The sequence below is a fragment of the Coregonus clupeaformis genome, chromosome 20, assembly GCF_020615455.1.
Source record: "Coregonus clupeaformis isolate EN_2021a chromosome 20, ASM2061545v1, whole genome shotgun sequence".
In the NCBI taxonomy this organism is placed as follows: Eukaryota; Metazoa; Chordata; class Actinopteri; order Salmoniformes; family Salmonidae; genus Coregonus; species Coregonus clupeaformis.
The window spans coordinates 28,353,111-28,369,458 of NC_059211.1; the positions used below are offsets into that span (position 1 = coordinate 28,353,111).

The following is a 16,348-nucleotide window of genomic DNA, read 5'->3' on the forward strand; positions in this document are numbered from 1 at the left end:
GAAGCTTGTGGAAGGCTACCCGAAACATTTGACCCAAGTTAAACAATTTAAAGGCAATGCTACCAAATACTAATTGAGTGTATGTAAACTCCTGACCCACTGGGAATTTGATGTTAAATAAAAGCTGAAATGAATCATTCTCTCTAATATTATTCTAACATTTCACATTCTTAAAATAAAGTGGTGATCCTAACTGACCTAAAACAGGGAATTTTTACCAGGATTAAATGTCAGGAATTGTGAGAAACTGAGTTTAAATGTATTTGGCTAAGGTGTACGTAAACTTCAGACTTCAACTGTACATACTATATACATTTTACGGACACAGTATAGTTTACAATAGTTATCTTTTGTTTGTTTTTAGTCCCATTCAGCTCCACTCAACTCCTCCCATCTATCACTGAACAACATCCAGTTTTGATTTCTTTTTGCCATATATTTTTCAACTGTGCTGTGATGTTTCACAAAAGTTCTGAACCTTTCTATTCTCATAGATTCTACATATTGTAAATTAAAGATCAACATTTTTGCTCAGAGTATTATTATATTATCGATTGACTATGACTTTTTAAATCATCCTGCAGTGCTATCTGCCGTTAGCTCCAGGTAAATGTTGCAATTCTTCAGCCATTCCCGAACCTGCGACCAAAAACAAGCTACATATGGACAGTACCAAACCAATAACATTCTATTGGTTGCAAGAATTTTGTATAATAATTTAAATTGAAAAATTCTAAGTTTTGAATCCGGCGTCATTTTGCATATCAGTCCATAAACCATGTGCCATGGAATCGGTACATCGAAAATATCTTCCTAACTATTTAGCAATCTATATGGTACAGCTGTCAATTTTTTGGTCCTTAAATTAAACTGGTATACTTTTTTATTTATCACAATTTACTTTAGTCAATTTTGGTCTTTAATGCAGGGCCAACAGACAAGTTCCTTACTTTCTACCCCTTCCACTTGCCTCTTCCATTTTATGCAATTAGTTGGTTGTAATTTTGAGTAGAGCAGACATTTCCATATATTTTTGTTAGCTGCATGTGTGACATAACTCCAACAGTCCTATTTATGATATCATTTAAAAGATTATACCTTTTTAAAACATTCTTTCCAATAATATTGGTTTTATATCAATTAGTATGTTTGAGTTTAACCATAGTATTTGTTGTAATATTTGTTCTGTATTTTCTGGTGGATCAAACTGAAATTGCAACCAACTTTCTATGGTTGTTTTAAAAAATGCAATATTTTGGAGGTGATTTCATTTTCAAATAACCAAAAGTGAGAGGTTGTAATCTGAAGAAAGTGAAAAGGGCCATTCTTGAACATGGGGTGAGACATTTTTACTAATCTGCTAGAGAACCAGTTCAGATTTAAGTATAACTTTTGAATGACTGAAGCCTTTAGTGAGAGGTCTAATGCTTTAATATTTAATAATTTCTGCCCTCCCAATTCATATTCATTATATAAATAGGCCCGTTTCATTTTGTGTGGCTTGCCGTTCTTGCAAGAACATAAGCAAATAGGTAAACTGGGAAATTACTAAAGAGTTAATCACAGTGATTTTTCCCCAAATACGGTAACAAGATCTTATCTGTTAACTTTCGCTCCATTCTCAGGAAACCCTAGACACTGTCATGATAGTGGAACTGACGCGCCTGGCACCGGCGATCATACCACGCTCAAAGTCGCTTAGGTCACTAGTTTTGCCCATTCTAACATTCAATCGAACAGTAACTGAATGCCTCGATGCCTGTCTGCCTGCTTTATATAACAAGCCACGGCCACGTGACTCACTGTCTGTAGGAGCGAACCATTTTCGTGTGTGGTTGGTGTATGTAATAAACTGGCCACTGAGTGTATACACAGTATGTCATTGCATTCTATGACTCTCACTAAGACTTATCGTTGCATTTACTAGGGAGTGATGGCTCTTAATTTATTAGCTTTGGCATAAATAAGAGGAATAGATAGACTGGATTGTGGAAGAGCCAGTTTGCTTTTGATGACTGTGGACAGTGGCCAATAGTGGAGTTTTGCGCCAGTCCTATATATTGGGCACTGTGGTCCTATTCATGATACTGAATTGGTCCATGAGAAGCATTGGCATATGCTGCATCTGCATGCAGTATTAAACGATCCACAGCCCCAATTTGCCTGTGAGTCATTGCCTGGCTTGCCAGTTGCCTGAGAGTGCTGTAGGGTTAGAGGGCCATCTAGTGGACCTAGTTAGACAACACTTCCCTTTTCTCTGAGACAGTAAACTAACACCCTCTAAACAGTTAGGCCCTGTGTTCACCTCGACATATTTTAGCAGTCATAGAGAGAGTGGTTGTTTTGACCGATTCTGTCATCCATTGATTCTAATAAAACATCCTGCTCATAATTACTTGCCAATGAAGCACACCTATCAAAATAGGTGGCCATAATTGTATCACTTTAACAAAAATATGTGATATTATTTAAGAAGATCTAATGAAGACTAGTCTTTACCAGTAATATATGTTTTTGTCTGGATCCAATTTTGTATTTGTGCAGTCTCTAATACCGAACACTTTCTAACTCTGAATTGGCCCCACCTCTCTCTGGTAGAGAATGTCTTTGTGCACCTGGCTGTAATAGTGAGTGATGTGGTGGGTGACGTCATCATCTGTGTGTTCACCTCAGGGGGTTATCAGGGCGGAATGTTCCCATTGTCACTGAACCAGAACCACCGTCAACCATTGTCACACAACCTCTCACTCCCAGCTGGCAACATCCTCCTCCATTTACAGTTCCACTTCAATGTGAGAGCAGTTACACACCCGCCCTCTCTCTCTCTCTCTCTCTCTCTCTCTCTCTCTCTCTCTCTCTCTCTCTCTCTCTCTCTCTCTCTCTCTCTCTCTCTCAACAATTGAGACATTAAATCTACAGGGCTCATGTGTGAAAAATCGTGGGAACTGTTGTCTCTCTTATATTATGACGGGCCAGGACATACTCTGTCAGCAGCATGGTCTACTGTCTCTACGTTTTCACCTGACAAAATGAAGATTTTTCTCCATGACAGGCAGTTCAAGAAATCCTGCAATTTGTTTTTCAAATGTCATACCCCTGATTGAGTCATATTTGGAGCAGTGGAGTAGGAAGAGCTGCTCATCCTCTACTTGGACTGTACCACAATGCTTACAAAGTCTCTCTTCTCTGGCCGTCCATGTTTTTTTTTTATGGCATCTCTATTGCCAGTCTATGGTCAGTCAGTCTCTGTACATTGTTAATGTCTTTGTAAATGCACAGTGTAGGCGGGATTTGGCGCAAAAGACACGCCTTGCCCAGAAAGCCAGCCCAAAGTGGCTCAGGGCTCAACCCCCTTGTTATCGTTCAAAGTAAGAGAAAAAACAACACAAGACGTGGGGCAGCATGGGGTGGGGGGGTGGGGGGGTGTTCACGACCCGCAGATTCCTGCTTGAATGGACAGTGTCCAGTCCTTACAATACTGTTCTAGCAAGGACAGGCTTTGTTGTAGCCCCTGCTCTGTTAGTGACAAATTACTAAGTCATCGGCATATAAAATCAACTTTATTTCTTTGTATTCTAGGGTGAGTCCCAGAGATGTAGATTGTTCTAATGGTAGCCAGTTTATTTATACAGTGCCTTGCAAAAGTATTCACCCCCCTTGGCGTTTTTCCTATTTTGTTGCATTACAACCTGTAATTTATTATTTGGATTTCATGTAATGGACATACACAAAATAGTCCAAATTGGTGAAGTGAAATGAAAAAAATAACTTGTTTCAAAAAATTCTAAAAAATAAATAACGGAAAAGTGGTGCGTGCATATATATTCACCCCCTTTGCTATGAAGCCCCTAAATAAGATCTGGTGCAACCAATTACCTTCAGAAGTCACATAATTAGTTAAATAAAGTCCACCTGTGTGCAATCTAAGTGTCACATGATCTCAGTACATATACACCTGTTCTGAAAGGCCCCAGAGTCTGCAACACCACTAAGCTAGGGGTACCACCAAGCAAGCTGCACCATGAAGACCAAGGAGCTCTCCAAACAGGTCAGGGACAAAGTTGTGGAGAAGTACAGATCAGGGTTGGATTATAAAAAAATATCCGAAACTTTGAACATCCCATGGAGCACCATTAAATCCATTATAAAAAAATGGAAAGAATATGGCACCACAACAAACCTTCCAAGAGAGGGCCGCCCACCAAAACTCACGGACCAGGCAAGGAGGGCATTAATCAGAGAGGCAACAAAGAGACCAAAGATAACCCTGAAGGAGCTGCAAAGCTCCACAGCGGAGATTGGAGTATCTGTCCATAGGTCCACTTTAAGCCATACACTCCACAGAGCTTAGCTTTACGGAAGAGTGGCCAGAAAAAAGCCATTGCTTAAAGAAAATAATAAGCAAACACATTTGGTGTTCGCGAAAAGGCATGTGGGAGACTCCCCAAACATATGGAAGAAGGTACTCTGGTCAGATGAGACTAAAATTGAGCTTTTTGGCCATCAAGGAAAACACTATGTCTGGCGCAAACCCAACACCTCTCATCACCACGAGAACACTATCCCCACATTGAAGCATGGTGGTGGCAGCATCATGCTGTGGGGATGTTTTTCATCGGCAGGGACTGGGAAACTGGTCAGAATTGAAGGAATGATGGGTGGCGCTAAATACAGGGAAATTCTTGAGGGAAACCTGTTTCAGACTTCCAGAGATTTGAGACTGGGACGGAGGTTCACCTTCCAGCAGGACAATGACCCTAATTACACTGCTAAAGCAACACTTGAGTGGTTTAAGGGGAAACATTTAAATGTATTGGAATGGCCTAGTCAAATCCCAGACCTCAATCCAATTGAGAATCTGTGGTATGACTTAAAGATTGCTGTACACCAGCGGAACCCATACAACTTGAAGGAGCTGGAGCAGTTTTGCCTTGAAGAATGGTCAGAAATCCCAGTGGCTAGATGTGCCAAGCTTATAGAGACATACCCCAAGAGACTTGCAGCTTTAATTGCTGCAAAAGATGGCCCTACAAAGTATTGACTTTGGGGGGGTGAATAGTTATGCACGCTCAAGTTTTCTGTTTTTTTGTCTAATCTCTTGTTTGTTTCACACAAAAAAAATTGCATCTTCAAAGTGGTAGGCATGTTGTGTAAATCAAATGATACAACCCCCCCCCCAAAATCAATTTAAATTCCAGGTTGTAAGGCAACAAAATAGGAAATCAAGTTTTCAATTTGAATGCTTTTTAATGCTGCCTCATTCAACATTGCTAGTTTTTTTTTACTTGTATGTATGTCGGTGGGAGGAGGTAGAGTTTAGGTTTTGGTTATAAATTCAGGGATGGTTTATCTTATTTTTTAGATAAATTCTAATTTGGCGGTGGTCCGACAAGGGCAGCTGTGTCATGACCATAAAGGCATTGAGTTTGTCTTGCTCTTTATCTGTTATGGCATATTTGACTACACTGTTTCCTAGAACAGAGCAGTAAGTACGATCAGCTCCCCAGCACCTCTCGGATTCAGAGGGGTTGGGTTAAATGCGGAAGACACATTTCGGTTGAATGCATTCAGTTGTACAACTGACTAGGTATCCCCTTTCCTTTCCCTTAGTAAACCTACCCAAAGAGTCACCCTTCTTCCTGCCGTTAACAATGTACAGACCCAGGCTTTTACAGAGCTGGGGCACTTGTTTCCCAAAATTGAAAAATAATACTGTCATAGCTCTGTCTGTGTGTAGTCAGTTGTGATTCATACACAGATGTATTACCATGTACATAGGTGTTTCCTTCTAAATATATGTAGTCTGCTTCTTTACCAGTTCTAGCATTTAGATGGCAGAGTAATACAACAAACTAATAATGAGCAGTCAAAATGACTGCTTTAGCGGTTCTAGTGTTGACAGAACTGTGCCTACTGACTGAAAATGAATTATATCCCAATAGAGAGTCTGAAAGCAATCTTCATTCAAATATGGAGCGTCAGATGGGGGCACATACATTGCACACGTGTAGATGTCTCGACCTGAGTTGACAGTTTATTTTTTATCTTAAGCCAAATGTATGTTTTCCCTTTCTCTCTGCTGAGATATAATTTGAAAGATCTTCTTTAAACCAGATTATAATCCCTCGCGAATCTCTGCCACATTTTACATGCAGATGTTTCACTGAAGGTACAGTAAACTCCCTGGTATTATTTGGAGAGGATGTTTGTAAATCTCCTCTGCTCCATGTCCCTAGAAGTATAATAATGAACTACTGTATATACAATATCTACAAAGTCTGGGTCTGTGCTTTTCACCCCAAACCCTGAACGTTATAGCTGCTAATACTTAAAGATGCTATGTTTCAAATGTTCCTTTAGGATGTGTTTAACAGTGTGATTGGTCTGTCAACCAATTTGTTATTATTGCATTATCATGTGCTATAACATGATAATGTATCATGTGTTATAACATGTTATGGAGATAAAACGAATAAACAGTATATCAATATCATTAATAATAGTAGTAGTTAGGTTATAACATATATAGAAGGTTATATGATGTATTTTCTTTCTCTCTCTCTCTCTCTCTCTCTCTCTCTCTTTCGTTCTTTCTTTCTTGCTCTATCTTTCTCTCTCTCGCTCTCTCTCTCTCTCTCTCTCTCTCTCTTTCTCTCTCTCTTTTTCTCTCACAATGAGCTTCACTTTCATAATGAAGAACTCTGTCATCATTCTGAGTTACGCTGACATGCCATCTCGCCATCACGTCATGTCCCTTGTCGTTCTAAGAAACGCCATTCATGGTAAATTGGATCCAGAGGGTGGTGTCTTGCATATGTTGTGGTCACCTTGTGAATCACCAGTTCAGAAAGTCTCAGTGCTCTCTGTGAATGGAGGGAAAGGGGAGAGAGAGAGGAGAGAGGAGAGAGAAGATAGAGAGAGCGAGAGAGAGGGGAGAGAAGGAGAGAGAAAGAGAGGGAGAGCGAGAGGGAGAGAGCGAGAGAGAGAGAGAGAGAGAGAGAGAGAGAGGGAGAGAGAGAGAAGGGATGATGAGAGAGGGGACACGTCAGTCTTCCATTGATCGATGAGTCAGAGGAGCTGTTCAGTGTTCCATGACCCTTGACCTTACCTTGCTGTTACCAGGCCGACCAGCCAGCGTGAGTAATGACAGGTGGCATCGGGAAAGCCACGAGCCAGATGTGTCACCAGCTCATCAGCAAACAGTAAACATTTGACTTCAGATTCTAGTAGGGTGAGGCCGGGTGCTGCAGAATGTCATAGTGCCCTCGCCAATTCGTTGATATATATGTTGAAAAAGGTGGGGCTTAAGATGCATCCCTGTCTCACCCCACGGCCCTGTGGAAAGAAATGTGTGTGTTTTTTTGCCAATTTTTTACGCACACTTGTTGTTTGTGTACATGGATTTTATAATGTTGTAAGTTTTTCCCCCAACACCACTTTCCATCAATTTGCAGACCCTCATGACAAATTGAGTCAAAAGCTTTTTTGAAATCAGCAAAGCGTGAGAAGACTTTGCCTTTGTTTTGGTTTGTTTGTTTGTCAATTAGGTTGTTCAGGGTGAATACATGGTCTGTCGTACGGTAATTTGGTAAAAAGCCAATTTGACATTTGCGCAGTACATTGGTTTCACTGAGGAAATGTACGAGTCTGCTGTTAATGATAATGAAGAGGATTTTCCCAAGGTTGCTGTTGACGCATATCCCACAGTTGTTATTGGGGTCAAATTGGTGGGGTTTCAAATGTCTCCGGAAGGTGGTGAGTGACTCCGCTGTCCTGGCGTCGTGAGGGAGCTTGTTCCACCATTGGGGTGCCAGAGCAGCGAACAGTTTTGACTGGGCTGAGCGGGAACTGTGCTTCCGCAGAGGTAGGGGAGCCAGCAGGCCAGAGGTGGATGAACGCAATGCCCTCTTTTGGGTGTAGAGACTGATCAGAGCCTGAAGGTACGGAGGTGCCGTTCCCCTCACAGCTCCGTAGGCAAGCACCATGGTCTTGTAGCAGATGCGAGCTTCAACTGGAAGCCAGTGGAGTGTGCGGAGGAGCGGGGTGACGTGAGAGAACTTGGGAAGGTTGAACACCAGACGGGCTGCGGCATTCTAGATGAGTTGTAGGGGGTTTAATGGCACAGGCAGGGAGCCCAGCCAACAGCGAGTTGCAGTAATCCAGACGGGAGATGACAAGTGCCTGGATTAGGACCTGTGCCGCTTCCTGTGTAAGGCAGGGGTCGTACTCTCCGAATGTTGTAGAGCATGAACCTACAGGATCGGGTCACCGCCTTGATGTTAGCGGAGAACGACAGGGTGTTGTCCAGGGTCACGCCAAGGCTCTTCGCACTCTGGGAGGAGGACACAACGGAGTTGTCAACCGTGATGGCGAGATCATGGAACGGGCAGTCCTTCCCCGGGAGGAAGAGCAGCTCCGTCTTGCCAAGGTTCAGCTTGAGGTGGTGATCCGACATCCATACTGATATGTCTGCCAGACATGCAGAGATGCGATTCGCCACCTGTTTATCAGAAGGGGGAAAGGAGAAGATTAGTTGTGTGTTGTCTGCGTAGCAATGATAGGAGAGGCCATGTGAGGATATGACAGAGCCAAGTGACTTGGTGTATAGCGAGAATAGGAGAGGGCCTAGAACTGAGCCCTGGGGGACACCAGTGGTGAGAGCACTTGGTGCGGAGACAGCTTCTCGCCATGCCACTTGGTAGGAGCGACCGGTCAGGTAGGACGCAATCCAAGAGTGAGCCGCGCCGGAGATGCCCAGCTCGGAGAGGGTGGAGAGGAGGATCTGATGGTTCACAGTATCAAAGGCAGCAGACAGGTCTAGAAGGACAAGAGCAGAGGAGAGAGAGTTAGCTTTAGCAGTGCGGAGAGCCTCCGTGACACAGAGAAGAGCAGTCTCAGTTGAATGACCAGTCTTGAAACCTGACTGGTTTGGATCAAGAAGGTAATTCTGAGAGAGATAGCAAGATAGTTGGCTAAAGACAGCACGCTCAATAGTTTTGGAGAGAAAAGAAAGAAGGGATACTGGTCTGTAGTTGTTGACATCAGAGTGTTGGTTTTTTGAGAAGGGGTGCAACTCTCGCTCTCTTGAAGACGGAAGGGACATAGCCAGCGGTCAAGGATGAGTTGATCAGCGAGGTGAGGTAAGGGAGAAGGTCACCGGAGATGGTCTGGAGAAGAGAGGAGGGGATAGGGTCAAGCGGGCAGGTTGTTGGGCGGCCGGCCGTCACAAGTCGCAAGATTTTATATGGAGAGAGAGGGGAGAAAGAAGTCAAAGCATAGGGTAGGGCAGTGTGAGCATGACCAGCAGTGTCATTTGACTTAACAAACGAGGATCGGATGTCGTCAACCTTCTTTTCAAAATGGTTGATGAAGTCATCCACAGAGAGGGAGGAGGGGGGGGGGGAGGATTCAGCAGGGAGGAGAAGGTGGCAAAGAGCTTCCTAGGGTTAGAGGCAGATGCTTGGAATTTAGAGTGGTAGAAAGTGGCCTTAGCAGCAGAAACAGATGAAGAAAATGTAGAGAGGAGGGAGTGAAAAGATGCCAGGTCCGCAGGGAGTCTAGTTTTCCTCCATTTCCGCTCGGCTGCCCGGAGCCCTGTTCTGTGAGCTCGCAATGAGTCATCAAGCTACGGAGCTGGAGGGGAGGACCGAGCCGGCCGGGAGGATAGTGGACATAGAGAGTCAAAGGATGCAGAAAGGGAGGAGAGGAGGGTTGAGGAGGCAGAATCAGGAGATTGGAGGGAGGAGAGCGAGAGAGAAAAGGATACAAAGTAGTGGTCGGAGACATGGAGGGGAGTTGCAGTGAGATTAGTAGAAGAACAGCATCTAGTAAAGATGAGGTCAAGCGTATTGCCTGCCTTGTGAGTAGGGGGGGACGGTGAGAGGGTGAGGTCAAAAGAGGAGAGGAGTGGAAAGAAGGAGGCAGAGAGAAATGAGTCAAAGGTAGACGTAGGGAGGTTGAAGTCCCCCAGAACTGTGAGGGGTGAGCCATCCTCAGGAAAGGAACTTGTCAAGCTCATTGATGAACTCTCCAAGGGAACCTGGAGGGCGATAGATGACAAGGATATTAAGTTTAAATGGGCTAGTGACTGTGACAGCATGGAATTCAAATGAGGAGATAGACAGATGGGTCAGGGGAAAACTAGAGAATGTCCACTTGGGAGAGATGAGGATTCCTGTGCCACCACCCCGCTGACCAGATGCTCTCGGGGTATGCGAGAACACATGGTTAGACGAGGAGAGAGCAGTAGGAGTAGCAGTGTTTTCAGTGGTAATCCATGTTTCCGTCAGCGCCAGGAAGTCGAGGGACTGGAGGGTAGCATAGGCTGAGATGAACTCTGCCTTGTTGGCAGCAGAACGGCAGTTCCAGAGGCTGCCTGAGACCTGGAACTCCACGTGGGTGGTGCGTGCAGGGACCACCAGGTTAGAGAGGCAGCAGCCACGTGGTGTGAGGCGTTTGTATAGCCTGTGCGTAGAGGAGAGAACAGGGATAGACAGAGGCATAGTTGACAGGCTGCAGAAAATGGCTACAATAATGCAAAGGAGATCGGAATGAAATGAACTAAACATCTGGGAAAGGAGAGAGCGGGGCCTCCCTCACCACAACACCCAAATATAACTCTCTCAACTTCCACCTCAGAAACTATAATTGTTGTAAACTACAGCGGTTCAATGTTTTCTAGGAATAGACTAACTTAGTTTATTCAGCTAGCTAACTAGGTACAGTATTCTTCCATGAAAATCGTCCAGGGCACCTAGTCATAAGACGCCACAGCCAGCTAGCATGCCGGACTCCAACAACACAGTTTAGCACCAATACTCGGCCACAACAAACCACCAGTGTGTCAACACGCCAAGCAGATCGTTCGTGTCCGTGTCTAACGTTGTGGGTTAGTCCCGACAGCTTGAGCGAGTCCGTTGTCAACTTATTCAGCCAGTTAGTTAGCTAGAATAGTTAGCATACTAGCTAACTCCCAGAAGTGGTTAGAGTCTATGGATTCTTCAATTACATTGAGCTGATTTCTGACGTGCTGTTTCTGACGTGATTTCTCTTTCTCTCTCTCTAACAGTTCTATTCCATGTGAAGTTTGGCTTATCAACACCTTATGTCCACTCTAGAGAACACCCAGTTGAACATTGTATTAAAGGCAAACCGTGCATAGTGGCCACCATCCATAAACATGGATTCTGGATCTTGTTTCAATAGCCTTCCTAGCTTACTGTTTGACTGAAACAGGCTGGTATTACCAGGGGGAAGGGCATAAACCGGGCATCCCCTCCTACATGCCAGGCAAAATGCCCCGCTGTGTGGTGCCAGCTGCCCCTTCCTCTGCCACACTGACACACACACAGACTCACACTGGGGCAGTTAAGGTATATTGGTGGCATAGCTTATGCATAAGCATGTACTGAAATGCACACTTGAACTGTTAAGGTAGTACTGATGGATGGGGCATATACAGTATGGCATTATACCATTACCTCCTGAAAGACATGTCCTGGTGCATACATTGATGGCATAGTTCATGCATAATAACCTAAGCATGTAGTGAACGGCAGGAAACAGCACGTGTTAACTATGTGTTCATTACAGGTCTAGACATTAGCAGGCTAGATGTGTGGATTACAGGTCTAGACATTAGCAGGCTAGATGTATGGATTACAGGTCTAGACATGTTCTCTTCAGAGATGTGCAGTGCTGTAGATATGCTATTTCTGTCGCATGGCTATGTATGGCTGTGTGATGCCCATGTATCTACCACATGTGTGTGATAGTTGTGTATGGCAGATAATGTCTAGTAATGGATATTACGCTCTTTAGACCTTTGTGGTTATGTGGACATGTGTTACACAGGAACAGAGTAGATACATACCTTTATTCCCCCTCTGTCCTATGTATCAGAGTGACAGTAGTGAGTCCATTCCAGGGAGTCTGCTCCAGGTCTTAGTGCGCTGCCGGTGCCGGACTCAGAGCGACCACAGCTTCTCACACACCAGGGGAAGGAAGTGCAGTCTGGGACTGGGACAACTACACAGCACAGTACAGCTCTCGCTGGACGCACAGAGTGTGAAAGAGAGTGTGAAAGAGAGTGAGAGAGAGAGAGAGAGAGAGAGAGAGAGAGAGAGAGAGAGAGAGAGAGAGAGAGTCGCGACTTGCAAGGGATGTTGGATGGTTGTTGTTGCTGCTGTTGTGTGTTTGATGTATCCTTGAATGTTGCATTTATGACAGTGGAAGTTGATCTGTTTAGACAGTTGATGTTGATTGATGTGTATGTGATGATGATTGTGTGTGTGGAGACCTGAAGTGTGTGTTTGATGGTGCTGGGTAGCTGAGGGTGTTGGTGCTATGTATCGGCGTTCGCCCTGTCACAGAAGCAGGGTCCACTTTGACTTCAGCGAGGAAGTCATCAAGAGACTCCATGCCTCCAGCCGCACTCACAGGTCAGAACAAGGATATAACACTGTCTCTTTCTTTCTCTTTCTCTCCGTCTCTCTATCTTTCTCTCTCTCTCTCTCTCTCTCTCTCTCTCTCTCTCTCTCTCTCTCTCTCTCTCTCTCTCTCTCTCTCTCTCTCTAGCTTTCTCTCTCTCTCTCTTTCTTTCTCTTTCTCTCTGTCTCTCTATCTTTCTCTCTCTCTCTCTTTCTTTCTCTTTCTGTCAGATTCACTTAATCTTTCTCTCATGTGCTTCTATTGCTTTTCTCAGGTTCAGTTCAGTGCATGATGTGTTGCCATTCCGCTCATCACATCATTAGAGATAGCATGCAGTGCTTGTTATGCATGCTTTTTAGTTCTCACTTTATTGTTTTCTCTATCTCTTTTTCTCTTTCTCTATCTCTCGCTCTCTCTCACCTCCCTCTCACTCTGTCACTCCAAACTTTCCTGCATGGACTGACTTTCATCCCCTTCTCTGAATACTTTTTCCCATGTTCTGTTTGTGTGTGGATTTGTCTCTCTTTCCCATGTTCATTATATGTAACCCTCTCTGTCTTTCCCATGTTCAGTCTCTAAATATCTCTTAATCATGAATTCTATAGTTGAGTGTGTGTTAGGGAATCAATACTATATCATGTTGAGTGTGTGGCATTTGTTTGTTTACATTGGTCTGGTGCGAGTCTGGACAGTTGGCAGTTCTGTACTACTGGTCCATCCAGATCCAGCTGTGCTGTTACCCAAAGCTCACCTACTGTACTTGATGTATTGCAATTTCCTAAATGTAGCGCGCTGATGACGCAACTAAACACTCCCAGCAGGATTTGTATTAACACTCCACTGTCACTGCCTCAAACGTTTGTTTACCCAACCGCATGACAGCTATTCTCTCCAACACCACTTTACAACTGCTTATTGTTTATGCTGTGGAAACACATTACAATACGCTCTGCAAAGCCAATATCGCTTATGAAGAGTAATTCCGTTTTTAGTGGATTTGCCTTGCGGAGATACACACATTATTCTAGCACATTAACCTTTGACCAGAATATCATCATCATCATGGTAAAATCTTAGATTGTTGTTGTGGAGAAGCAGCGAGAGGGAGCAGCAGGCAGGACAGGACCGGTCAAAACCAGCATGACTAGTCTGGAGAGGAGACTGTGGCCAGAATCATCTTTAAGAGCCAAGGCTTCATGTGGAAAGTACTGTACAGTCAGTCAGTGCATGTGGAAGTGGAAAATTACAGATGTCAGATTTTAACTTGATCACTCTTTTCATGCAGAGAATTTTCCTGCTGCATCAGGAAGTTAATGAGCCTTGGGATTCCTTAAAAATGTGCAGTCCTCTTTGGGATCAGGCCTGCTATCAAATAATATTCTCTCTCGCTGAAACGCTAGGCCCAGGTCCTATTACTGCAACATTCAAACATACAAAAATGTATTTGAAATGCAGCCATACACATAAACAACCATCATTTTATATACAGTACCAGTCAAAAGATTGGACACACCTACTCATTCAAAGGTTTTTCTTTATTTTTACAATTTTCTACATTGTAAAAAAGTAGTGAAGACATCAAACTTATGAAATAACACATATGGAATCATGTAGTAAGCAACAAAGTGTTGAACAAATCAAAATATATGTTATATTTGAGATTCTTCAAATAGCCACCTTTTGCCTTGACGACAGCTTTGCACAATCTTGGCATTCTCTCAACCACCTTCACATGGAATGCTTTTCCAACAGTCTTGAAGGAGTTCCCACATACAGTTGAAGTCAGAAGTTTACACCTTAGCCAAATACATTTAAACTCAGTTTTTCACCATTCCTGACATTTAATCCTAGTAAAAATTCCCTGTCTTAGGTCAGTTAGGATCACCACTTTATTTTAAGAATGTGAAATGTCAGAATAATAGTAGAGAGAATTATTTCATCACATTCCCAGTGGGTCAGAAGTTTACATACACTCGATTAGTATTTGGTAGCATTGCCTTTATATTGTTTAACTTGGGTCAAACGTTTCGGGTAGCCTTCCACAAGCTTCCCACAATAAGTTGGGTGAATTTTGGCCCATTCCTCCTGACAGAGCTGGTGTAACTTAGTCAGGTTTGTAGGCCTCCTTGCTCGCACACACTTTTTCAGTTCTGCCCACACATTTTCTATAGGATTGAGGTCATGGCTTTGTGATGGCCACTCCAATACCTTGACTTTGTTATCCTTAAGACATTTTGCCACAACTTTGGAAGTATGCTTGGGGTCATTGTCCATTTGGAAGACCCATTTGCGACCAAGCTTTAACTTCCTGACTGATGTCTTGAGATGTTGCTTCAATATATCCACATAATTTTCCTTCCTCATGATGCCATCTATTTTGTGAAGTGCACCAGTCCCTCCTGCAGCAAAGCAGCCCCACAGCATGATGCTGCCACCCCCGTGCTTCACGGTTAGGATGGTGTTCTTTGGCATGCAAGTACCCCCTTTTTCCTCCAAACATAACGATGGTCATTATGGCCAAACAGTTCTATTTTTGTTTCATCAGACCAGAGGACATTTCTCCAAAAAGTACGATCTTTGCCCCCATGTGCAGTTGCAAACTGTAGTCTGGCTTTTTTATGGCGGTTTTGGAGCAGTGGCTTCTTCCTTGCTGAGCGGCCTTTCAGGTTATGTCGATATAGAACTTGTTTTACTGTGGATATAGATACTTTTGTACCTGTTTCCTCCATCATCTTCACAAGGTCCTTTGCTGTTGTTCTGGGATTGATTTGCACTTTTCGCACCAAAGTACGTTCTTCTCTAGGAGACAGAACGCGTCTCCTTCCTGAGCGGCATGACGGCTGCGTGGTCCCATGGTGTTTATACTTGCATACTATTGTTTGTACAGATGAACGTGGTACCTTCAGACGTTTGGAAATTGCTCCCAAGGATGAACCAGACTTGTGGAGGTCTACAAATTTCTTTCCTGAGGTCTTGGCTGATTTCTTTTGATTTTACCATGATGTCAAGCAAAGAGGCACTGAGTTTGAAGGTAGACCTTGAAATACATCCACAGGTACACCTCCCATTGACTCAAATGATGTCAATTAGCCTATCAGAAGCATTCTAAAGCCATGACATCATTTTCTGGAATTGTCTAAGCTGTTTAAAGGCACAGTCAACTTAGTGTATGTAAACTTCTGACCCACTGGAATTGTGATACAGTGAATTATAAGTGAAATAATCTGTCTGTAAACAATTGTTGGAAAAATTACTTGTGTCATGCACAAAGTTGATGTCCTAACCGACTTGCCAAAACTATAGTTTGTTAACAAGAAATGTGTGGAGTGGTTGAAAAATGAGTTTTAATGAGTTTTAACCTAAGTGTATGTAAACTTCTGACTTCAACTGTATGCTGAGCACTTGTTGGCTGCTTTTCCTTCACTCTGCGGAATAACACATATGAAATAACACATATGGAATCATGTAGTAACCAAAAAAGTGTTAAACAAATCAAAAATATATTTTATATTTGAGATTCTTCAAAGTAGCCACCCTTTGCCTTGATGACAGCTTTGCACACTCTTGGCATTCTCTCAACCAGCTTCATGAAGAATGCTTTTCCAACAGTCTTGAAGTAGTTCCCACATATGCTGAGCACTTGTTGGCTGATTTTCCTTCACTCTGCGGTCCGACTCATCCCAAACCATCTCAATTGGGTTGAAGTTGGGGGATTGTGGAAGTCAGGTCATCTGATGCAGCACTCCATCACTCTCCTTCTTGGTAAAATAGCCCTTACACAGCCTGGAGGTGTGTTGGGTCATTGTCCTGTTGAAAAACAAATGATAGTCCCACTAAGCCCAAACCAGATGGGATGGCGTATCACTGCAGAATGCTGTGGTAGCCATGCTGGTTAAGTGTGCCTTGAATTCTAAATAAA

At 43.5% G+C, this 16,348-nt stretch overlaps 1 protein-coding gene across 4 annotated transcripts in view; it reads left to right on the top strand.

Moving 5' to 3' along the window:
* The window catches only part of pde4ba (phosphodiesterase 4B, cAMP-specific a), a 379,418-nt gene that overhangs the window by 238,682 nt on the left and 124,388 nt on the right, over window positions 1-16,348 (top strand). Inside the window, exon 1 of one of the 4 annotated variants that reach the window (XM_041840094.2) lies at window positions 12,133-12,440. The exons of the other annotated variants lie outside the window; for them this stretch is intronic. Coding sequence (XP_041696028.1) covers window positions 12,346-12,440 — 95 coding nt within the window. The 5' untranslated portion in view covers window positions 12,133-12,345. Of the gene's footprint in view, window positions 1-12,132; window positions 12,441-16,348 lie in introns of those variants that run through there. 4 annotated transcript variants of the gene reach the window in all.